The following is a 24,276-nucleotide window of genomic DNA, read 5'->3' as shown; positions in this document are numbered from 1 at the left end:
TATATTGAAAATACGTATGAGCTTACCTAAGTTTTAGACATATACAGCCTCAAGTAAAAAAGTAAAAATAATGAAAACGACAAAAAAGAACAAAAAAATTACATATGTATTAACATTTCAATAAATAATAATATACATATGTACCTAATTAAAAAAATGAAGAACAGTTTTTTGTTTCAATGTGGCTTGACTTAGTCAAGTGGCTTAGAATTGGAAAGCGTTGATGGTGGAATATTGAAAGTTTTGGCGATATCTTTTTTCTTCGAACCACTTTTCACAGCTGCGATAATTTTTTTGTGTCGGACCCATTAAGGGAGACGTGCTTCCCATCGTGACAAACTAAGAAAGAGATCTGGAAAGTTAAACTGGGCTGAAAGGTGGGAAACATTTCGCAGGAAATGAACAATAAGCGGAAAATGAGAAGTAAACATACTAGGGAAAATTCGAATTATAAAGATCGGAAGCGGCCTCCTTCGAATTATAGAGCTTTCTCTCCCCCTGTTGTTAAGAAAAGGATTTCGAATTATCGAGCGTATCTAAATACACTGAATTTTTTCGATTTACCGAAGTTAGCAGCTGTAGAGTTCGAATTATCGAAAAATTCGAATTATCGAGAGTCGACTGTATTTAAAAAAAGAATCCTTTATTGAACAAAAGAGCTTTATATTATTAAAAAAAAAACAATATTTTGGTTTTGTGACAAATTTTTATCTGAAATTAGTATTTTTCTAATTATGAAATCAAGAGTTATTTGGTTAATTTCGACATCAGTTGACTTTACAAGCAGTTAAATAATAAATAAAATAAATAAATAATAATAAAAAAGAATAATAATAAATAACCACCATTTGCTTAAATTTCTTTTGCAAAGTACACGTATAAAGACCTGCCACTTGAATTAATTTTTATTTCAAACGCCATAAGAACTAGATATCAAATCCAGCCATTGTCGATTCCTCCTTGGAAGCAATGTTTGTCGGAAGTTGAGGGGCTAGTTTTGTTTCTCATTACGATATCCCTTCCAGTATGGTGCCGATTGAGCAATGAAATCTCATAGTAATCCTCCAGCTGGTGGTGGAGGATTCTCGTTATACTTGGCTCAAAGTAGATTATTAAATATTAAATAGCACTTTATTAATTCTATACGACCATCTCTTACCGCCTGTCAACTAAAAGATGTAATGTAGTGTTTTGACAGCTATTATTGAATTGGTAAATAGTTTTCATTCACGCTCCATGGGAATTCAAGTACTAGTACTAGTACTGTTCGGGTTCAGTGGTAGGAAAGAAAATCAACGTAATTTGGAACTGATATGGAGTAGATCTTTGCTGGGACTCCCGAAACGGTTTGTTAATTGCATCCTTCTTGGATATACTGGGCGATCAACCACCCAAAATTCCATGCCATTACATCATCAGCATTACCTGCTTCCAGCTTTCAAAGGTTGTATTCTAGAATAATCGACTGATTTAACTTCATCTGCTTGCTTAGAATAAAATAAATCTGTTGATTACAGTATTTTCTTGTTTGTGATATTGTATTAATAAAGAATCTGTTTTAGCTCTGGTTCCTCGGTCCATCCGTTCGATTACAGTGGTTTCGTTATTTCTTTAGAGTTTAGAAACACGGCCGACGCTACCGCAGCAGTTAGCACTACCACATTGAAACCTCCAGTTCCACACAATACTGGTAACCTTCTGCTTGACTTTTTTTTCCTTTTTTTTTAATGATTTAAGGCGCGTCAACATCTAAGGTTGGTCTCCTTGACTATTAATTTTTGAATTAGACCGAGTCAACAGCGTACGCGCGTGTTCATTAGGATCAAACTTACACAAGAAAGCAGAAAAGATGTCTCTTAAGACCATACATGTGTTCCTTCTAATTCCTGAATGATCAGTTTATAAGTAGTCTAGCATTTCTTAATATAAATAACATTTTTCAGATATTTATTCTTATAAATAAGTACACTTATTTTTGAAAAAATTTGTTCAATTTTTGTATCGTAAATTCTCTAAATTTTATTTGCTGCACTTTTTTAATGTTAGAGTCTTTACTACATAAAAATTATAAACAAAAAAATTAACAGCCAAAGGAAATTAAAAGCATTCGAATTAAGAATATTACAGCTCCAATAGTAATTTAACTGTGGGTTGAGAAGTTTCTGTTACAGAACAGTAATACTTACTAGTTAAATGTTTAAAAAAATCATTAACGATAAGATAACCATTTCGCTTACCTTGCCTAAAACATATCTGTTTAATGGTGGATTGTTTTCATTGCCTGTTTGATAATCTTCACAAAGAGAGATTGCACAAGTTGATCATGCCTGATTTTGAGGCTAAAAACCCAGCATTGAACGTTCTCAAGCAGAGTTAATTTGACTGTTCCACTTCTCGCCGCAAAGAATTATCTTATTTTTTTTAACGGAGTGTATCTATAGACGTGCGTCAATTTTGCGGCAACGCTGTAACTTTGTAAATCGATGGCACTAAAGATGCGCTAAAAATCTCCAAAAAAAATCGAAAGTAGGCACTCTAACTCGACGTGAAGTCGGAGTGTCCACTGTTTCGTTTTTATGTTTTTTTTTGAGAGTTCCCTCAAATTTACCTAAAATTCCACTGCATTGCCAAAAAGTGATTAATGTCTTCTGATGCAATACCTTGAAATGGCATGACTATGAATTAGGATGTCGATATACAAAATAACATATGTTCTGAATTTCAAAGTTTTGAAGAAAAATGAGGCAGTCAAATTACCCGAAGTGCTGGGAAAGATTCGTGTGGTTTAGTGGTTTTTCAGGAAATATAATCGACACTTGTATTTAAGATGGTAACAAAGCTTGGCAAAACTGTTTTAAGTTGCAGGTTTTAGCCGGAATCTGTGAATCGGAAGTTGCAATTTTAATGGGCTGAAATATAGTTTTTCCGGTAATGCTCTATTTTCTTTAAACTGCGTGCATTGCGGTTCATAAGAACCTATCTGTTGTATTTGACAAGTTTTCCTTAAAAAATTGTTTTTGGTGTTTCGTTGGGAACAGACCTTCCTAGTGGACTTTTCTACGCTATGTGGGTGATATGATCATGAGTGTTAAACGCTTGCAAGCGTGCTGTCAACGCTGAGCACAATCAGTATGGCTTGACTTGCCAGCGTTAGTGAAAAGAATTCAGCTTTACAAAGAAGTTACTCTATAAAACAAGGAACAGATATCTTTCTGAAAGATGACTTTGCGTAATGGAGAATGTTGGTTTCTTTTCAAAAATGCAATATCTGTCTTATTTTTGTTTGTGGGTTCTAAACATCTGTTTGAAGACGCACACATTGCTGGCTCGTATAGTGTCATTACCTCTCCTATGAGGATGAGGATAATAATGTATTTCACGTTGCATTTTAAAGAAGATTTTTCTATTGAATGTTATATAATTAGGCAAGTTTGAGGAATTTGAATACTTTTTACAACAGATTTTATTTTCTAGCCAAACTAGATGGAAATCAATTAAAGTCACCATGTGGTGTAACTTTTTTTGGAAATGACACAAGAAGTGGACATTTTGATTCAAGAAGTTACCAGTGGAAGCATAATTGTACAATTCTGTTCATTGGACGCGTTTACGATGTCGTGCATCTGTCCATAATCAACTACCATTTACGGTAAAGTAATTGAGATTCAGTAGAAGTATATTTATGTTTGTAAGTCTATAAATCAAATCTTTTTTAATAGCTACTAGAGATTATGTGAAGTATTATGTGTTTCCTTAATTCTGCTTTCCCTCATTTCTTCCATCCAGATTTTGTGAAGACTTTATCTATTTTAAAGTTTCAGTCCATACTGCTTCTACGATTCGAGGAGCAGGGCGATGTATTCACAGAAATGTTAGCTTGATTTTTTTGTGTGTAAGTTTCCTCTTAATTAGGTTTTTCGTCAAATAATTTTTTCAAGGAAGAGGCCTGTCTTTAGAAGATTCTGTGGTAACCGCCCAAGTAAAATTTTATGCCTGCAATGGAGGTGCCATTTCAATTTTTTTTTTTTCAAGTTCTGTCATCTTATTTAACTTCATTGAGCTGCAATGACCAAACTATTATAGTCGTCTTTGTATTACTGTCTGTCATGTAGCCTCCATTGTCTTGTGTACCATTTTCTAACTATTGTATAAATAATATATAGTTGGTACATATTCGAGTTTTTCACGCTCCCATATTAGCTAGGATTCTTCTAAAGAAGTTAATTAATACTCTTCCAGGGCCAAGGTAGTTGATTGGTGATCACAGTCTAGCCATGCGATTCCAGTCTTTGAAGTTTTTAAGATTCTCAGCTGCGAGAACACCAGCTTCATGATTTGATGCATTGGCTCCTGATGTGTAGGATCCCTGAAATTAAAGAGAAAACAACAGATCCAGACAATATTTGCCGTGGTTCTGCAGAAATATCCTTGGACCCCTCCCCGGCATTTTTTAGCAGTAGTAGCCCACGCTAAAGCATCAGATCAATTCTCCGCGCTACTACTTGCTGTCACATTTAGGACCTGTAAATTCAGGGCATGTAATCGTTTTTAAGTATTCAGGCAGCGTACTGACTATTCATAAACTATTGAATTTTTACAATTTAAATGAAAAAATTTCTAGCCTTCAAATTTGCAAACATCTAAGTGTAACTTTTTTTGGAAAGTAGGGTAGTTTCAACATCTACCAATATAGATGTTTAAAACATTCTATATTTATTACTAAAAATATAGGTAATTGTAAAATAAATTCAATTACTTTTTGTCTTTATTGAGTATATGAAAATACTATTGCAGTACACGTAATAACATTTTTAGATCTGCTTGTCCGTACGTTGATCTGTAGAGACGGCGGATAAGTACCGCATGTTCGCACTCTTAAACACACTACCATTTTTGCAGGAAATAGGTTTAGTTTTGTAGCCGTCCTATATATTATCATTGTGAACGGTTCACTTACATTATTTTTCATTAAATATTTTTTTTTCGAAATTTAAGTTAATCAATTATTCTTTCCAGAGGTGCTAATTGTCATACGTCAGTTGAAATACATTCAAAATATCCCTTTGATCATGAACGGCCCATCAAAAAAATTTGCAGCCCCGCTAAGAAGCACACCCACAATACGGCTGTGTAAGTTATTGCATCTTAACTTTGTCTTACAATCAGGTGCGTTTATTGTGATATAGTGTATTACTTTTGAAACCAACAGTTATTACGTATTCTTACCATATGGGTGCCAGATTGGCGTAGTACCAGAGTCTATTATAGCTTTTGTTCTCCCATTGTAATTTTGTACACACACAAAAATCCTCTAAAAAACTCCAAGTTCCTACTACAGAACAACCTTCCGGTCTTTTTGCAATATCGTAAGTAATCCCAAATCTCCCAAGCATTCCAATGTGAGTATACCTTTTCCGAGTAACTCTAAACCGAGCTAATATACGTAGTGATTTATCCTTTCTTTCTCTCATAATTTTGATCTCAGGATTTACCGTTCTGACTATCTTGTGACTACCGAGCGTGCCGAGCCCAGCTTACATCCCAAAACTCAATTGAACAATATGCAATTAAGCATGTTCTGTTCGGGGAAGACTTCGGCTTTCCAGCCTAATTCCTTTATTTAGCTTTATGTATGAGTACATCTTTCCATGTCCCTCCTGTTGATTCTCCAATACCCTCATTCTTGATATATTTTGCATTACAAAAACGGATATTTCATTTGTTACCAATACCATTATTTTAAAAAATTACTTTCTAGGAAATAATTTATTTTTATTTATTTATTTATTTATTTTTGCCAGCTTTGTAGCAAGTTGAGTTTTAATGTATTGCCAATTGGAATCTATTGACCCTATGATTTTCAGTTGGAACTGCAATAAATTGCAGCCTCAGACGGTAAAATCGAACTAATCTGGCCACCCAGATGCAGGTCGCGTGGGCACCCAACCCATTATTATCTATAAACCGTTTCACATTTACGTCTTGTTCTAGGGCTCCTGTAGCGCAAATGTACTTGTCACCAGAAAATATATTGGCCTTATTCCTGAGGAAATCTAATATAGAAAGTACAGAGCCAGAATTTATTGATGGTGCCTTCATGTTTCATGATGGTAACTATGTCTTATTATAGATAAAGGTAAGGTAGCATATCCACTGCTCATTGCAGTTTAGCATACCCCATACAACACTCTCCCTTAGGTAAGACCTATTTCTTCTTCACCATTACGTACAATACGAAAGAGCAAAATCTGGCCGTAAAGGCGTTTTATACGAGCGGCAGCATATAGTAGTATATAGCAAAACTCTAGACGAAAAGAGAAATAATTATTGTAATTCAGAAGGTAGTATACACGACTCAGGACGCGGAGGGCAGGGTTTGCGTTTATACTGGTTGCCTATATATTTTTTCTTGCTATGAGGAATGGTCGAATTGGACCAGCATTTGGCCGTTTAGTATACCGTAAAACATAGACAACATATCGTATTTGTAGTAAAACGTAAGTATGGACTGATTGTATCACAGTTTATATGTTATATTTAATTCTGCTTGAAGATTATTGAATGCAATTTATAATTTAAAACAATTCATTATCGCATGAAGTCAGTTATTTTTAGAAAAGAAACCCTTTTGTTTCCCGTGGTCTTTTTTAATTTATCTTTTTTAAATTCTTTTACATTATTTGTTTGGGCGTTTGTGCCTCAGTTATTCAATTCTCTTTTTCCAAAAAGAGACTCTGAAATTGTTTCCCCGCCAACATTTCAAACAACATGTAACAAGTCCAAAAATAAAAAATACAGCGTTTGATAGATAAATAAAAAAGTTACAGTAACCCAAAGATAATACAAATCATGTATATGTTTTTTTTTTTTGTCAGAACCAAGAATCCATGGAATAAAAATATAATTCAATTTTTTTAACAATAAAATGAAATAGCTAAAGACGACCAGTGTGGTCGAAACACCCAAACAAGTGTTAATAAATAAATAAATAAATAAAAACAGTACAGTTTTAGCTGACAAAGTACTCCGAAGTCGACAAAGGACTCCACTAACTTCTACGATCAGCTTCATAAAAATCTAAATTAACAATAACTAAACTTAAAGAAGATCCTAAAAAATGAGTTATATTGACAGCAAGTCCAGTAGAACCTAAATCTGTGACTGCTGAAGTTGATTTCTTCCCCTTGGAGTGACTCCAACCTTACTTCCAGTTCGTTCCTGGGTTCTTTCCTTGATGCTTAAATTTTAGATTTATTACAATTTTGTATGAGATCTTACTTGATAGTAGTGCGAGTAGGTAGACTACAATACATTGTGCGTGAGAATGTGCTCTTGATATAGATCGCAGTGTCTGCTCTAATAAAATAGCTATGTCTAGTTGGATTGAATATTTACGTAACAATTTCAGAAGAAGTAGAAGGTACTCTAGAACCAGCAACACTATGTGATGTGGAATTCCACGGTGGACGATCCTCACAGACTGGGCACATTAGAAATCCTAGCAATTCTCATCTCTTTTGGAATTTACAATCACATTTGAAATGTTCGCAAACGTTCTATCCAACTAATAACCAGAGTATAGCAATTGAGGTGAGTAACCATTGCAAGCTTTTTACTAAAATAATTACGTTTATTTTTTAACTACTAGGTTTTAGAGCTGAATGTTTGGCCTAACATACAAATGATCGCGGCATGTTTTGTCCCAGGATCATCAGGCGACCGCAGTTTATTACAGTATTTCTAGATATTGCATAAAACAGTGCCTCACAGCTATGAGATTCCTAAAAGCTTCGTTTTAGTACTATGTGTCTTTAAGTCAAACGATTTTGCCCTGAAAAGTTTTACAAGTTGAAGATAAATTTGTTAGTTCACGATACAAATCTTGCACAGTTACGTTTAAACTGAACTTTGATGTAATTTTCCTTCCTCGAAGTTTCGAAACCGTGTCGAATATTCAAAATTGTCAATCCGCTAGAATTACAAATTGGTAGGTATCTGATTACGTAGGCAATGTTCTGAATGTGTGTGCGTGTGTTCAAGTTAACAAATAACTCCAAAACGAAAAATTTGCATGAAACATCGTTTATGTAAAACCTGACGGGGAAGAGATTAGCTATGCGGTTAGCGTATTGGATTCCCACGCGGAGATCCCGGGTTCGGATCCAGCTGCTTTCTTCCCTTACACCATGAATTCCAATTTTTTCATATATCTTCATATTCAATGTTTAACAATATAATTCTGATTTATAAATTTATGGTAACGCTATGGAAACTGAAAATTTAGGCATAGCTCTAAACCTAGGGTCCCCAAACTTTTTACCCAGGGGGCCAGTTCACTGTCCCTCAGACCGTTGGAGGGCCGGACTATAAAAAAAACTATTGTAAAGTAAAAAAAAACAAAACGGGAACAAATAAAAGATTTGAAATAAAGAACAAGTAAATTAAAATCACCAAACTGCCCAGTATTTCAGTGGGAACAATGGGCCTGCTTTTGGCTTAGGTCAATCCGGTTTAGTTATAGTGCTTTGCCTTTCTTCCTACTTCTGCTGTTATTTTACGCTGCTTTCGGAGCCGTGACGCGTCCGTCCAGTGTCATCGGAAGGAGTACTGTACATGAACGACGCAGCGCTTTGCGGCTCTGCCACATATAGTGCTTCTCTCACTGACTACCAATGAAAGAGATGCCCCTTCCGGAAGTGCGGCGAAGGCCGGATAAATGTCCTCAGGGGGCCTTAAGTGGCCCGCGGGCTGTAGTTTGGGGACCCCTGCTCTAAACTGATTTCAGTGCAGTTACTATTCTTTAATAATGGAAGGTAGAAACTTGACACTCAAAGCATTCTGATTAATACAAAACTTCATCAGAACGATCATAACATATTTATGAATGACCTGTCTACATCACCTTAATAAAAAGATAACATATCATTAAAATAACTTCAAATGATTTGTTTCAAAATTTCTTTTGCAGGTAGTAAGTTTACATAGATTGCCGCTAGCTGTGGATTGTCAGACGGCTTGCGGTGATGGAGGTTGTCGATGTGTGCCGAATGAAGGACATCTTTCCTCTGTCAGCCATCTCATCTTATCTTCATTGCAAGGCACTCCGCTCTCTTGCCTCTGTGGTGACTTCCAGGTGAAGTTATAAATTATTAATATACAATTTTCTCGCAGTACCTTCTAAACATTATCCTATATTGTGAGGGCCACGGTAGCCAACAGGTTGAAGGCGCTGCCCGCGCACTAAAAAGTATTTTGGTACTGGTTACGATTCCCGGTCTTCACTTTGGACTGCTATAAAATGAGAAATTAAAATAATTAGCCATCCCCCCCGTCCATGACACCAGATCGACGTTAAGCCTGCCTGGAAAAATAGGCATCTTTTTAGCTTTACTATTATATTTTGTACATATTTGCAAAGATTTGCAGCTTATGTACTAACAGTTTGGAGCGAATTATCCTTAACTTTCTCTGACCGATACTGGTTTCCACAGGAAGTATTTGATATTCCACCACCTGGTACCTGGTTTGTCGAAGGTCAAATCCCTGAACAGGAAGTGTCACACTATTTTAGGGAGATTCTGGAGCAAGTGGCATCATTAACGCATATTGTAAATGAGGTTTCCATATAATTGGATACTATTATAATTGACAAATAATTGGACCACTGTGTTTGGGTGTTCTGTATGTTAACTACCGCAACATGTTTTTTAATTATAAGAAAGCTAAGCCGGTCTGTGTAGTATGTAACAAGTACTTGCACATGTTCAATCTCACGAACAATGGATCATTGGTTGACAAATGAAGCAGTGTACGAAAAGTGTGGAAAATTGTGAGCTTTGTTCCATTTTTAAATTCCTTAAAAAGGAAGGAATAAACTTGAAGAAATCCATGAATGGTTGATTAGAAAATATGTTGATTAAGCGCCTTCCAATTCTCAAAAGTTTCGGGCGAAGCGGTTAAATGAGGTACGGAATCAATAAAAGTGATCAGTTCAAAGTGAAATATTTTAGCGCATTCTCAGTAAGTGGAGTCCATTATTTCGGAAGGTCGTGGGGGCAAGTCAGTTATAACTGATAAATGAGGCATTTTATTTTGGCACAGGTCACATCCACGAGTGTTAAAATCTGGTCAAAAAACTTGTCGCTAGCTGGTTAGACATTGGAGAGATTCAAGAGACTACTTATATTCTTGAATTATTACTATCAATGAAATACAGATACTAGCGTGAAGATCCTGAAACCCAACAGGATTTCATGCATTGGAAGCAAGAGATTTTAAGTGTTGCAGTCAGCTGGAAAGATCGTGTTTATAGTGTTTTTTTAAATTACTAGAATTTATGTCTTCAAGATAATTCCTGGAGTACCTATGCTGCAACAATCAAGCTCCTTGGAAAAGCAGTTAAGTTCAATCTCCTCAGAAAGTTTTATCACTCCATTAAGGTAGATAACTTTTTGAACACTATTTGTAAAACATAAGTACACTTATGCAAGGAGCTGTTGCTGCTAAGGTTTACTATTCTGGCTGAAAAGCCCTTTCATTCGTACCAGGAAAATTATTTTTTGTAATATAAAACTTTCTAGAATGTCAGCTTTTTTAAATCAAAATATTTTAGTCATTTAATTTTCTGTTTGGATCCGAATTTTTCAGCTAAAATTGGCTACTTGGTAAAAATTCTTTACTAAACTGCTCTAAAATAATTACAGATGAGATAAAAAGGCTATGTACAATAGCCTATTAGAACTATGGTAAGTCAAAAGTATGTGTATTTTTTTTAAATAGTTAATATTGACCATAATGGAAATTCTCATTAATATTTAAACAAATAATTTTTCAATTAGTTCGTGTAATTTCAACAAGTTATTCCATCGCTCATTGTTTTCAAGATCTTTTTGTGAGCAACTAATAAGTGACTCCCGGTTTCCATTCTGTCCCCAAGTATGACTGAAATATTTATCAATAGTAAGCCATATACGAAAAGAATGGATTAGCCCAGGTAGATGTAAATAGCATAAAGGTAATAGTAATTAGTCTGTCCTAGTTGTGGTCCTCCAGCCAGAGATATTATATTTTCCACAAGGCTGTGAGAGCAATAACTTTAGGTTTTATCTGTCCTCGCTAGTTGGCGAACTGTTACTTATTTGTCTATGGCAATTCTAAAATTAATTTCTTTCGCCTATTTTTTCCCTGGTTAACAAATCTATCTTGGCCTATCAGTTGTCGGGTGTCGATCATCTTAACCATTTGCATGCCTCTCTACCACCACTTGGATTCTTTTGTCACAGTGCCATGTTTTTCTTCTTGTTGATAATTTCTTGAATGAAGTTAGTGAAAACGAAACTCCAAGTAGCATAGTGAAGAAGACTGGTAATGAAAGGAAGAGAATAATAATAATACTCTACTGATAATGCACAACTGTACTTCAAATCAAACATTCCAAAAATAAAATTTTTCTGTTGATTCTAAAAAAAAATAATAATAATAGAATGACCATTCAAGTAGAAGTGTTAACATTCATGGACTAAGTCTTAGTAATTTTGTTTACTTTTATTTTCATCATGCATTAAAAATGCCCATACTTTGATTTGCCATAGTTCCAACGTCGTATTTTTCTGAAAAAAAAAAAAAAAAGTGAAACTTGTTTTGGTACTATAGCAACAATGGCTTCCAGTAGGATTAAGAAGTTGGGTACCAATCACTGTAGTATATTCATTAGCAAGAAACAGCTGGCCAAATAAAGGATTTCATTTTCAAGCTGATTATACCTTTCATTCAGACTTCATGTGTGGTTATCAGATTAAGAACCACCACTCAGGTGACCAACATTCTTAATAGAACGAAACTGATAGAGCAGTATGTTTCTGCTGGCTTGTTTTGTAATGTTTATTTTGTATGGAATGCCTTAGATAGTGATATTGCAGCTACTCCAAATCAATTCTTCTCTGTAATTGTGAACAAGTCCTTGGTCGGTGATTCAAAATTAAATTATCATTAATAGGCTGCCAAGGGTGTCGGACCTAAGCCTAATAGGCTGGCACTTATCCATTCCCAAACTTTCCCCCATGAAGACCATGAGGACCCTCTCAGAAGTAGCTCTGAGCTGCGAATCTCATAACATTCCCTAGAGAGTAATGCTCTCCCTAACATAGCTTTTGCCCACTGACTTTGCTATTAATGTAACATTACAATCAAAATTTTAAGTATAGATTGTAATGACAATATCAATACAATAGTTAGACAATAGCGGTACATAAAACTATCCCGTCTTGTCAGCGGAACTCTTGAGTAATAATTCTTGAGGCTCGATGCCGCTCACCTATTTGGGTTCATATTTATTTGGATGCTTCTACAACTTAGGCCGAAAGGAGGGCTGAAGTTGCTGCATTCTCAGCTGTTGTAGTTTATCAAAAGTCGTAAGAAGGTAGACACCAATGTTAATAGTGAAATAGTGGGATAATAGTGGAATAATAGCTAGCTGTGGGTCTGGTAGTCCGTAGTTCTGTAAGAATGTTCGCCAGTCTAATCTAGGCAGCATTTTAGCCTTAAATGTTGATCCTCATTTCCTGCACCTCAACTTGTCTAGTCAACTCATTTATTCAGGAAGGAGAAAAACAAGGGAAAGAAGAAATTATTCAGTGCATAATCGGTCTCGCGACGGATCTCAAAGCAACAATTGGAAGCCCACGTCAAGCTGCATTCAGCAAGAAGAATTGCCAGCATGTCCCCTCTACAATAACGGAAAATGCTCTGCATCTGCCGCTCTTAATGTAAAATAAAACCACACATTAGTACATAAATGTGTATGTATATATGTATATTCTATATATAATATATACTTTATTTTAGAGAGGGGGAAAAATATTAGCCTACCCTGCCGTAACGAGCACTTGCTCACATTGTTGTAACAAAAAGATCAATCTCTCTGTTAATTGAAATTTTTTTAAAATGTTTATCGCAAATATTCTACCATTCTTGCACGCAATGTGCGAGTTGGTATTAATTGTTGAGATTTTTCTTAGGAGTGAATTGAAACACTTTTTTTCTTTAAAAAGTTTTTACTATAACTTCATTTAAATCAATGACCGTAGCATTATTATACTCATCAGCCAACAAATATTATGACTGTATATCTTTTAATACAAATTATTATTTTTTTATTTTGATAAAATCATAGCTACCTATATTTGAGCAGAATTATTTATCTGTATGTTATTAAGGAAAGAGGTTAATTGTGGCTCTCACCACTTTCAGAGAGACCGAAAGCTTTTAGGGACTAATATGATCTACAATTATTTAGTAAAACTGTCCGGTAACACAGTTGTGTAAGGGTTGATCCTCAAAAACTGCACGAAAAACATTCAACTTTAACAATTCTATTTCCGTTTTCTGTAAAGATAAAATTCCCACATTTTCCTTAAAATATAGGGCCTATCCTTGTTTATAATTATAATTTTTTGCAACAACAAAGATCTTACAGATTTCGAGAAAAACGTTGCCAAAAGTTTGAGACGAAAGAAACTAAAAAAGTGGAAAATTATTCAAAGGTGAAAGTAAATGTAGGATGAAGTCGGTACTTCAACCACATAAATACTCAGTGATTCTCAGAATCGTTAATGCTGAAGAGTTAGCAATCGGTCCAAGCACTTGTTCACAGTCTGCCCATCTCGCCGCTTTCATTCTTATTTATTTTTACTATTAATTTGTATTTGTTTTAGTGGATGAAAGTGCTTGATATTCCAATATTATTAGTATTTTAATGGACTCTTTTAATTGATTTAAGTATGAAATTAGCTGCAAGTTACTGTGTATCTGCATTATTTTTCTATCTGCTTCCTCCTTTATTTTTAAAACCTCTCATCCCAATCTTCACAACCTAATGTTTAAGTATCAAAAATCCACAAAGGCAACTTTTCACACTTTTAAAATAATTTTTGTTGTTGTTGGATTTATATTATCGTCTTTTATTTTCTCTTACTTCCTAGTAAAATGAAGTATTGCAATTATTCAGATTTTGAAAATTTGAAGGTTTCACCAAAAATGTTTTGTTTGGGATTCTTTTAGACTAATTACGTGTGTGAACAGAACGAAAACGAGAAGTCGCAGAAAGCTTAATCTTGTTAACTCTTTTAATACAATTATCGACACCAATAATATGGCTCATGCGGAAACTGTCACCTGGTATAGCGAGTTTACTAAAGCGAACCTTTACGCGTTTTTGTTTTTTTTTTCGAAAATAGCTTCTCTAACCGTAGTTTTAAAAAATTTCATATTCAAAAAGTTAAGTTTATTTTTAAAAGGTTCTTGTGGAACTGTCACAAAAACACGGATCTTTTAGAGCTTTTTTGGTTTATAAATCAGTGCATCATATAAAAATAACAAAACAATAATATATGTAAGAGAAGGAATTTGCTCAGAAATTAACGTACTGGATTTCCACGCGTAGATCACGGGTTCGAATCTAGCTGCCTGCCCTTAGATTTTCTGTTCTCAGAAGCCTCTTACAGATTACTATCCATTTTGTCTGTAACAAGAGAACACTGTCTTGTGGCCGGCGTATACTGAAAAAAAGCTCCGGTTGAGTAGTGTCTTACTGCGTTTTGAAGGATGGACGGACACCGCCATATCACTTCGTATCTTCTGAACTAGCCGAAACGTCGCGACAGTTAATCAAAACACGATTTTTCAGTAGCCGATAAAAACAGAGGAAGAGAGAATTACGAAAAAGTATAAGAAACATTTTCCCTGTGAGATAAATCTAATAGGTAAATCTGATAAATAGAAATCTGACCCATTTAATTAGAGACAACCTCTCTTGGAGCCAGAATCCCCTTTTCAGAATTTTCACATAGAGTATACATACCGTTTCAACAATTTAGAAAGCCCCAGGAAAACAGGAGAGCCTACAGGTTGGGATAACCATTTCTTATTGCCTAAATACCCCTTCAAGTAAGGGTAAATCTGCTCCAACATAAGCTAACTACGCAATGTTTTCTAGGAAGTTAACGCATACTATTACCCGCCTTAGTAAGAAAAGGCTTCTTACAGTCCTACAAGGCGGCGCCTCGTGCCCGGAGACTCCGTACTCGACAGTTATCCCAAGGCTGTTCATTCTTCGGCACTTCGATACGGGATGCATGACTCCCCTTGGATTAGGCTAGAGTTTGCCAAATCCGAATAAATGTTGCATACCTTTACAATCTCTACCGAACCCATGTGTGTGAGGTTTGGGTTGTTAATATGAAGTGTTGTTTGCCTTGTGACTCCAAATTTACCTGAATAAGTGACTTATCCATGTATTGTTGTTGATATGTTCATATTTAAGGCATTTTACTATGGTTCAGTGAGGGACTCAGACAAAATCTGTAAGGGAAGTGATATTTTAATAAATGAAATTCATTTGGATGTTTCCGGTGCCTTGGGCATACTATTTGAGAGTAATATTAGCTTCGCCTAGAGGTAGCTGTTAAACATTTAGTGTCATCTAAAAAAATGTTCATTTAAGATTTTGTGAACTGCAGTAAGGGTTCGGCCGGGGTGGCGAGCGATTTATCTAGGAAACATGTAGAGCAGCGAAAATTATTATCTAAGTTATTATAATATATTAAACAAGCTATACAGTTTGCGACAGTGACGGGCAGATTTTATGGGAAAAGTTGTTTAATATTCAAACAATTTGTTATCGCATTACAGTACCTGGACGACCTTCCTCCTGTGTAGTAGGGCAATGACGAGTTGTTTAGGAACAAATATTTATGTAGATAGTAAAATTTCTGCACAACACATCTCATTTCAATATTTTTTACTCAAAAGTCGTAGTAAATTTTTCTTCTTTCAATGAAAAAATATTATCTGGAAATTTTTTTATTTTTTATATGGAGACCTTCGTAATCAGTTGAAAAATTAATGATGTTTGAACATACATCCTACTACTTATAATTTAAATAGACATTAAAACGTTTTTGGTAGAAAAATAATTTTAATTTGAGATATAAGTCGTCGTCTTCCGAAAAAACAAAGTCGTGCATCTATCAGAAGTCATTCTACAGACTGACTCAAATCGCTCGCTTACTGTTTCTTTTACTCTGTTGCGATGCTCGTGACGACTCTAGTGAGTTAGTATTTAGCTAGCCTTAAAGAATGTGGTAATTAATCTCACAGAGATGTGCTGTGGCTGCACAAACGATGATTTTTTTGGTATAAAGTTATTTATGTGTTGATTTTGTATTTGTGGTCTTTTTATTTTACCTTAACCATATTGTGTACTTTGTTATGCTAGATGTAGGTATTGAAAAAGAGAGCACAAAGCATTAAAAGTTATTTCAGTTTTCAAAAAAGTTCTCTAGCACTGACTTTTTTGTTTATCTGCGTTTCTATAATATTTGATTTCAGGAGAAAATACATCTTCTTTTTGCCTGTAAACAAAGTACCTTACTTTGAATAATATTTAGAAACCGTCAGAAGCACTTTACAGTGATAAATATTTGATCAAAAATTCATTCTTTCTAGTTTAAAGTTTAAGAGAAGCGGTGAACTGCCGACAGAGCAACCGATGCGCCAGAGAAAAAAAAAGTTGAACCTATCTTTTAGTTGACCTAACTTGGAGTAAGAAAATAGCACTGTTAAAGCCTGGTGACAGGAAGTCGAAACTTAATCTATTAAAATTTTAATAACAGTTGTAACAGTCTTGTGTGTTTTTTGTTTGGCAAGCTTCGGATTTGGCGATCGTCCAATCTGGACATGAAAAACTTGAAGGTCCAAACTCTGAAAATGGAAAAAAAATCTGAAACCACCCTAATTTAGTAAAGGAGCGTTTGGCCGCATATCTCCAGATATTTTGAGAATGGTGGAAATAGCCACCTGTTCATCATTTAATATATCGCTGTTTGTTTAGGTGTGATCACATCAGCTCATTTAGAAGGAGGAAATCAACTGAATTACTATTATTATCAAAATTGTCATTGGATATTAGATTCAAATGTTGAAAGACAACTTACGTTAGAAATAAGAAGCAATCAAAGCCGTAAGTATTACAGATTAAAAAAAAATCTTTAGCATTTTTAAGTTGATTAAACTGTTTCCAAACCGATTGTTTGAATTAGTTCAATTTAAGATATCAATATTGTCGGGCTTTATACAGTAAAAACAAAAATTATTTGCACACTCTGTATTTTAAGGACATCTTTGATTCAATGAGAGTTGAAACAAATTAATATTTTTGAATTAATTAGCTAATCCTAATATGAAATCCAAAGACGAGTGAATATTGTTTAGAACAATTCCTCAGAGTGGAACTTTGAAAATTATCTCATAAATGAAAATATTTCTGTGAACCTCTACATATTTAGTTTACTTATTTTTCTAAAAAATTCTGTTTAAAAATTTATTCAAAATTTCAATACATATATCAATAACATTCATCGGCAAGTTGTGTCAATACTCGTGTTTCTCATCGTGTGAAGTGTTTTTTACGAAGTAAACTAGCGGAATGGTATATAGGAAAAATATTTCTTAGATTTTTCCACTTAACGACCTGTTATAAATTCTTGGTGTTATTTTAGCATATTTCAAGTTATTAATTTCTTGTAGGACCATGTACCGCCTGGAACATCACTCTTCACGAATATAATGAAATAAATGTTGAAAAAATTGGGGAATTGCTGCACACGTTCTGTCCAAGATATGTTCACAAAACTTATGAGTTACCTTGGAAATTGAATATCATAGTAGTCAGGTAAAGATAATGCAGGTTGGCATATGTTACTACTGTTCAATAGAACTCTCTCTTTCTGCCTAGATACTAAGCCATGTGTCATAAAAAGTTACTATTATAGTCTCGCGAGAACCGAGTTATGAAGAGATTGGTAAATTATCGTTTGTGTGAATATAATTAATGTTGAGCTAGGAAAATTTTATCAATAGGCTTGTTCAATCAATAGCCTTATTATCCTTTTCTTTTTTATAGCTAGTTTTTAATTTACAGTATTTATAATATTTGTGCATGCTTAAATGAAGAAACAGGAGTATCATCTTAAGCTTTTTTAACCTTCTACCAGTACATTACAACACATCAAACTACAAATATTTTCTTTAGACTAAACTTTAAAGTAAATTTAAAAAGTCAAGTATAAGAGTTGATTAAACGACAAAAGTTTTACAAATCAGCAGGTACCCAACATTCCATTTATACTTCATTAATAATTAATTCTTCATTCAAGTAATTTTACTGCATTAACTTTTCATTAATATTTTTTAGAATTTATTATATTTCAAGACCCTTATGTTTGCTGGCGTTTTATCATCCATAAAATATTTGTGTTCAGTGAAGAGAAGCACTTCATTTAATTTAGATTGATTTGGGTATCAAACAATTAATATACAGGTTTAATGAAACACTATTTTAAAAAATTAAATACTTATGACGGTGAAAAATTCAAAACACTTTTTCAAAAGAAAATTCATACACTAATATACATCGAGAAAATTTTGTATTTTTTTTTTTTTACATCAGATTAACTACACCTTCATTACATCAATAGGAAGGTAAACTTCGACGGTTTAAGTTCCTCCTTTTAATTAAATTGGTTGGCACTACAGTTAGTCAAGTAAATGGCGTTAAAGTTGATAGGTAATTAATACTTATTGTCCTCTATTAATATTAAATATTATTACAGTTTTCTAATAAAGAAGATGTTATACAAATTGTATTACTTTAACAAAAAAATTATTATGAATGAAGTATATGTGACATCTAATAAATACTAAACAACATTAATGGAAATTTAATGTAATAAAATTAGTTAAATCATATTAATGAAGTATGAATGAAATGTTGGATATTGCTGATTTGACGTTTAGTCGACCCTTTTACTTACTTTTAAAACTACTTTTCTTTTTTTTTTTTTTTGTTAAAGAGATGGTAAAACTGACAAATATCCTTATCCTGAATCAAAACTGTGGTTGTTACAAATTACGAATTTTTACTATTCCATTTCAAGTTTATATACCCAAGCGCCAGAGAAGATTATAGTTTCATTGTAAAAAATGCGGTCTTAAAAGTTTCAAAAAACAGAGTAAAAAATCGTTTTCCAGCTAAGCTGTAAAATTGCATTTCTGGACTGCTAGAGGGGGGTAGGTATTAGAAACAACTAAATCTTCCGTGTTTAAAGAAAATTTAACAATGTAAATTGCAATAAGAGTTTTTACACCATTTAATAATTTATATATGTCTTTATTCTAGATTAAATGCAATGACCAGAATGTTGCCAGAATTTTCATTTAAATGGAGGTCGCAAATTGTTCGTACCAACACAAAGTTAGCTGGTGTAATTCCTGCTGAATCTTCAAGTTCGTATATAAGTTACTTAAGAATTGATGCTGGATACTGGTTATTAACAGTAATCATTCTAGCTGATACAATGGCCTTCTGAACCATCCAACTCAACTAGTAAATCAAGTACTACTCTTTTACTGTCATCAAGAATCGTTCCTTGATGTAAAACTATGTTACGACTGTTAGAATGTAAAACCAACATTCCGTTCAACCACAAAATGCCTCTCTCTCTAAAAGTTCAGTAAGTTTTAAAATTTGTTTTCAAATCAGAAAATTCAGAAATATGTGCGTGCATACCGTAAGCACACATTAACGTCTTCTAGTGAAATTATTTTTGACTTTTGGGACCTCTGTAAATAATATTTTTTAAATAACAATTGTTAAGTACTCTTAAGAGACACAAACAATTGTGAAATGAACGTTTTTAGATGTGGTAAAAGTTTGGTTAAAAATATTTAACTTACAGATGCTACTCATCTTATGAATTCAGTTTTTTCAGGAGTAATAAAATTTAAAGCCATGTGACGTGATGGCTGGTATAGTTATACAAAAGTCGCCAAATCACTTCAGGCCCCAAATAGCGCTTCACAACCTGAATATGGGTCAACTCACAAAACCGGCCATTACTGCATAAATTAGATGTGGCAAGAGCGTCCACCCACACTGACATATCTACATCGTCCGCGGCTGACTGACTACAATATAGCTAGCTATCTCTCTTCCTCTGCAGCAATCAACAGATCACTCTAGAAAAAACCTTTAGTATTTCGCCAGCAAATCGCAGCCTCCATCGTCGCAATCTGAACAAATGTTCCCCTGCCAACTTTTTTAGTTGGGATGCCATTTTTGGTGGAGTATAGGGGAAGCGCTTTGCGCAAAAGGCGTCAATTTGACACGAAGTGACCCTCTTTTCTCTCTTTTTTAGTACTATCCTGGAGAGTCTCGTTTTGTTTATGTAGAGCAGCCAATCTTTAGAACCCCTAGGAAGCGATGTGAAAATAGTCCATATAGCACTAAGAATTGGGTTATCCTTAACTGTGACTCCCTGGAGAGCCTATGTAAATACTAGGTGGTGGAGGATATACCCATACTAGAATCTTTTGTAACTTAATTTGGGGAATTCTTCAAAGTAACAACGTACAGCTTCCTGAAGAAGTATTAAATTTTTTGAAAAATTAGCGAAAAATTATTGATTTATTGATCGAATCCTCGCTGCTATTGATAAAACAAAAGAAAAGCAATACAAACTAAGTCAATTTTTGCAACTGACTACTTCTCTATCTTACAAAACAAAATTAACTCAAAAATCTTTGAGCGTCTAAATCTAAAGACAAGAGTTCCCTTTCGATTAATGTACAGTTGGCTTGAAGTAATGCCCAATTATTGTGCACTACTCTCAGTCCTATCTTATAGAAAAGCGCCAGAGCTAAGGTTAGAGTAGTCAAACTTTAGGAATCGCTTAGGAGGTAATGCTTGCATTCCCCAAGGCCATCAAGCTACATTTCTTACAATATGTTGATCCATTCTTGAGGTGTTCCCTTAAAAAGCAGGGCTTTTACCGTTTGCCAACCTCCTTAGCTCAGCTAATCTTTCATTCTTTCAAAAAATAATTGGTGTCAGTCTTGTCAACCCCTTCAGGCACAGAAAGTTTGAAGGAACATTGAGCTAAACTCTATTTGTCTTTACCAAGCTACAATCATCGAGCAAAGATATTTGATTTACGTTAAACTTTATTTATTTTTAAGTAAGATATACTGAAAGCTAACCATGCAGACAGACAACTGCTGTGCCATTTGCGACGCACCCTTTTTAAATAACAAGAGGGGCAGCATCTGTACAATTCAGATTTCTCTATTGTGCCATTTCTGAGATTCAAGTGTACCTTTTATTGAATTTAGAGATTTGAAGAACTGTAGAAGTTTTAGTAGGTGCAGTTGCAGTGATTACATTCACATTTACCATCGAAGTTCTAAGTTTCTCTCAGAGTTTCCAATGTGTGTTCGCAGAAGGTTGTTGGGTTTTGTGATTTTAAAATTTTATTTCTGCTTCAATTTTGGATCTAAAAGGTGGAAGGTGATAGTATCGAGTGCCGCATTTAAAAGTGAACGGTAGCTATTAATAAATTGGATTTATGATCATTATTAAAATTATCATTATTTTGAATGGAAATGTTTTTTACAAAGTGATTAGGGGGGTGAATTTTTTCGAGTAAGACGAATGGCCAAACAATAGCATTGATATACAGTGAAACAAGTACAAGACTAGCCTCAGCAGCCTTCAAGAGCGAGCATCATTTACTATTGCAGATACTTGATTATGTAAATGATCAATATTAAAGACATTAAGGAACTTGGCTAAAATTAGCAGTGATTATGTGGTGGTAAGGGAGGAGTCCAGAGAGGAAGAGTGTGTTGGTTGAGAGGAAGGGGAAAACTCCACCTGATAATATGTAAGGTGGCCTACTTAGAAAATTGACGAGGTTGCGACTAGATTATGTTTTACTAGGATCACTCTCTATGCAATTTAGAACAAGGCAACAAGTACTCTGGGACGACTAGCCCAGTTTGTGAAAAGAGTTAAAGCCGAACGTGATTTTTTTTTTTTTTCTACTATTCGTTATATAAAATTAAATACGGCTGTTAAGATAGTGAATGAAAAACAGTAATAAGATGTTTAATTAGACTAAAATTATAAATAAAACCTCCAAAATAAAAATAATTGAATTGAAACTTTTGTAATAGATCTTTAAATTGTAAATTAAACTTAGGTTTTATAATTAATTGCAATGCTTGGCGAACCATAACTGCAGTGCTTGCTGCACTAAACACTTCTTTGTAAAGTGCGTTGTTCAGCAGAAATCCATTAAGTGGAAGGACATCTTTGAAGAGTAAATGAAGTATAATTCCTGTTACGTAGGTTAATAATACGAGTAGTAATGTGGCGATGAGTTACCAGAAAGGGATGAGAGCCCTACAATAGAACCAGTTATTGTCTCTTTCTCAGCTCAAGCGGCATCCATTTTTTTTTTTTCTATACACTCTCCTGTAGAACGAATAAACTTTCGTAGCTCGACATTGTAGATTATAAAGGGATGTGTCTACAAGCCATATTTACTGGGACCTAAAAAATCTATTGTAGCTCCCTCATGTTTGTGCAAAAATGTAGACGTCGTAAAGTGTTAAATGTTTGTGTGCTAGAGTTCGCCAAACTCATATAATCGCACACATTAACTACCCTCTGCAGTCCCTATGTGTATAGTGTAGTGTTTGGGATGTCAGTGTAAACGTTGTTCGTGTTGTTAAATTGCAGCGCCAAGCAAAAATTATTCATAAAATACACCAAGTGAATTTTTTTTGTAAAATTTAATGATGAATTATGAAAAAATTTTGGGAAATGTGTTAAGGAGTTATTCTTTTTAGCAGGCGAGTTGGTTGCATACCTCCTCTACCAAAATATGTTTTTGTTACCTGAAAATTGAACTGGTTGAATAACTTAAGTTACCAAAATACATAAAATTGTAATTTATTTGAAAAGAATGTAACGAAGAATGAAAGATTTAGTACACCTTCCATTAAATTAAATGAATTAAACTATAATTTTAGGCAACAAAAAATATATATCACTTAAATTGCTCAACTATATGAATATAACTTTTTAATTTTAAAATGTGTCAGTAACAGTTGAGTTATTGACAAGTTGTACTGAATGTAAATTTTGTAAATATGTAAATTAGTTTCTATAGAGATTTGAAAAAAAAGTGAACAAAATAAATTAAAAACAGAAGTGTAGTTAGTCCCTGAGACTTGCAGTTTATAAAATGAAAACATTTATCTTTTATTTCTTCCTTAGCGATGAGCCATTCCTACTTAAACCAAAGGTGAACCTTGTTTGCTGTTAATTTGATGATCTTGCAGTGCGTGATCTTGCAAGTTGGATTGTAATGGATTATTAGTCAGAAAATAGCAAACAGATTGCCCTGTCTGAAAATTGAGCTTGATTACAGGGTTTACAAGAAGTAAGTGCCGAAACACATCGAGCAATGTATAGTCAGGAATCTGTTTCAAATAAGAAAAAAACAATTTGGAAGGGAGTATACATACTTCAGTCGTGTATTAAAACTGTGAAGTTAGGTAATTGTGTAAGATTTCGTTAAAAAAAACTGCACATAAAGCGTACTGTTGAAAAAATACTTAACTCCAACCATTTTTTAACTGTTTTTCTATGATAAAAGATAAAATTCCTAATTTCTGTAAAATGAAGAGCCCTTGTTAATAAATGTAATTTTTCGCAACGAGACAAATCAATTAGATTTCAGAAAAAACATTGCCAAAAATGGAAAAACGGCATTTTCAGATATTATTTCTGCTGTTCTTTTTTTTATTTTGGCCTCGACGCTTAAAATCCCATGGAAGAAGACAGCCCCAAATTTATGAGACTCCTAAAATTGTTATTATTTTAATGATTTAAAGCGCGTCAACATTTGAGGTTATTAACGTCCTAAAATTATTATAATTTAATAACTCAGTCAATCTTGGTCTGTATCTGATAAACTTTTGCAAGGAGAAGGAATTAGGGACTCTCTATGTCATTTAAAAATGCCATTTTGCTAATTCATCTGAGTAAGCGGAAGCGGGCCAAATTTTCGATTTTTATAAGAGAAGAATTCAGATGTGCCTTTTAGGTGTCTCGACGGTGTACCTACTTTGAGCTGGCGTTAACCAAACCTATTCAACTGGACTTGCTGCGGCAAAGTGAATTGTCTGACAACAGTAATAAAAATTTTAAACACAATTGAAAAATGGTGGTTAGGGAAGTATCAGAGAATATAGTTTCCGATTCCTTCTTCATACTATAACACCCCAATAAACCTTAGAACCTCTGTATTTTCTTTCCACCAATTTGAAGGTTAAAATAGAGAAAGGACTACTATTTGCATTTTGTATATTAAT

The 24,276-nt window shown here is 34.1% G+C and overlaps 1 protein-coding gene across 4 annotated transcripts in view; it reads left to right on the top strand.

Annotated features, from left to right (window-relative positions):
• The window catches only part of LOC141459286 (uncharacterized), a 31,937-nt gene extending 10,198 nt beyond the window's left edge, over positions 1–21,739 (top strand). For 3 of the 4 annotated variants that reach the window (XM_074138178.1, XM_074138179.1, XM_074138181.1), the window contains 10 exons: positions 1,563–1,690; positions 3,475–3,649; positions 5,017–5,130; positions 5,992–6,110; positions 7,409–7,590; positions 8,969–9,133; positions 11,653–11,812; positions 16,889–17,017; positions 17,584–17,728; positions 19,235–21,739. In XM_074138178.1, the coding sequence (XP_073994279.1) occupies positions 1,563–1,690; positions 3,475–3,649; positions 5,017–5,130; positions 5,992–6,110; positions 7,409–7,590; positions 8,969–9,133; positions 11,653–11,812; positions 16,889–17,017; positions 17,584–17,728; positions 19,235–19,424 (1,507 nt within the window). In that variant the 3' untranslated portion in view covers positions 19,425–21,739. Of the gene's footprint in view, positions 1–1,562; positions 1,691–3,474; positions 3,650–5,016; positions 5,131–5,991; positions 6,111–7,408; positions 7,591–8,968; positions 9,134–11,652; positions 11,813–16,888; positions 17,018–17,583; positions 17,744–19,234 lie in introns of all 4 variants that reach the window. The other variant, XM_074138180.1, reaches the window with a different exon arrangement.
• The last annotated feature ends 2,537 nt before the right edge of the window (positions 21,740–24,276 follow it).

The sequence above is a fragment of the Rhodnius prolixus genome, unplaced genomic scaffold (genome assembly GCF_049639745.1).
Source record: "Rhodnius prolixus isolate KJV_2025 unplaced genomic scaffold, Rpr scaffold_11, whole genome shotgun sequence".
NCBI lineage: Eukaryota > Metazoa > Arthropoda > Insecta > Hemiptera > Reduviidae > Rhodnius > Rhodnius prolixus.
Note: the sequence above shows the minus strand (reverse complement) of the source record. Positions and strands in the feature narration are given on the sequence as shown.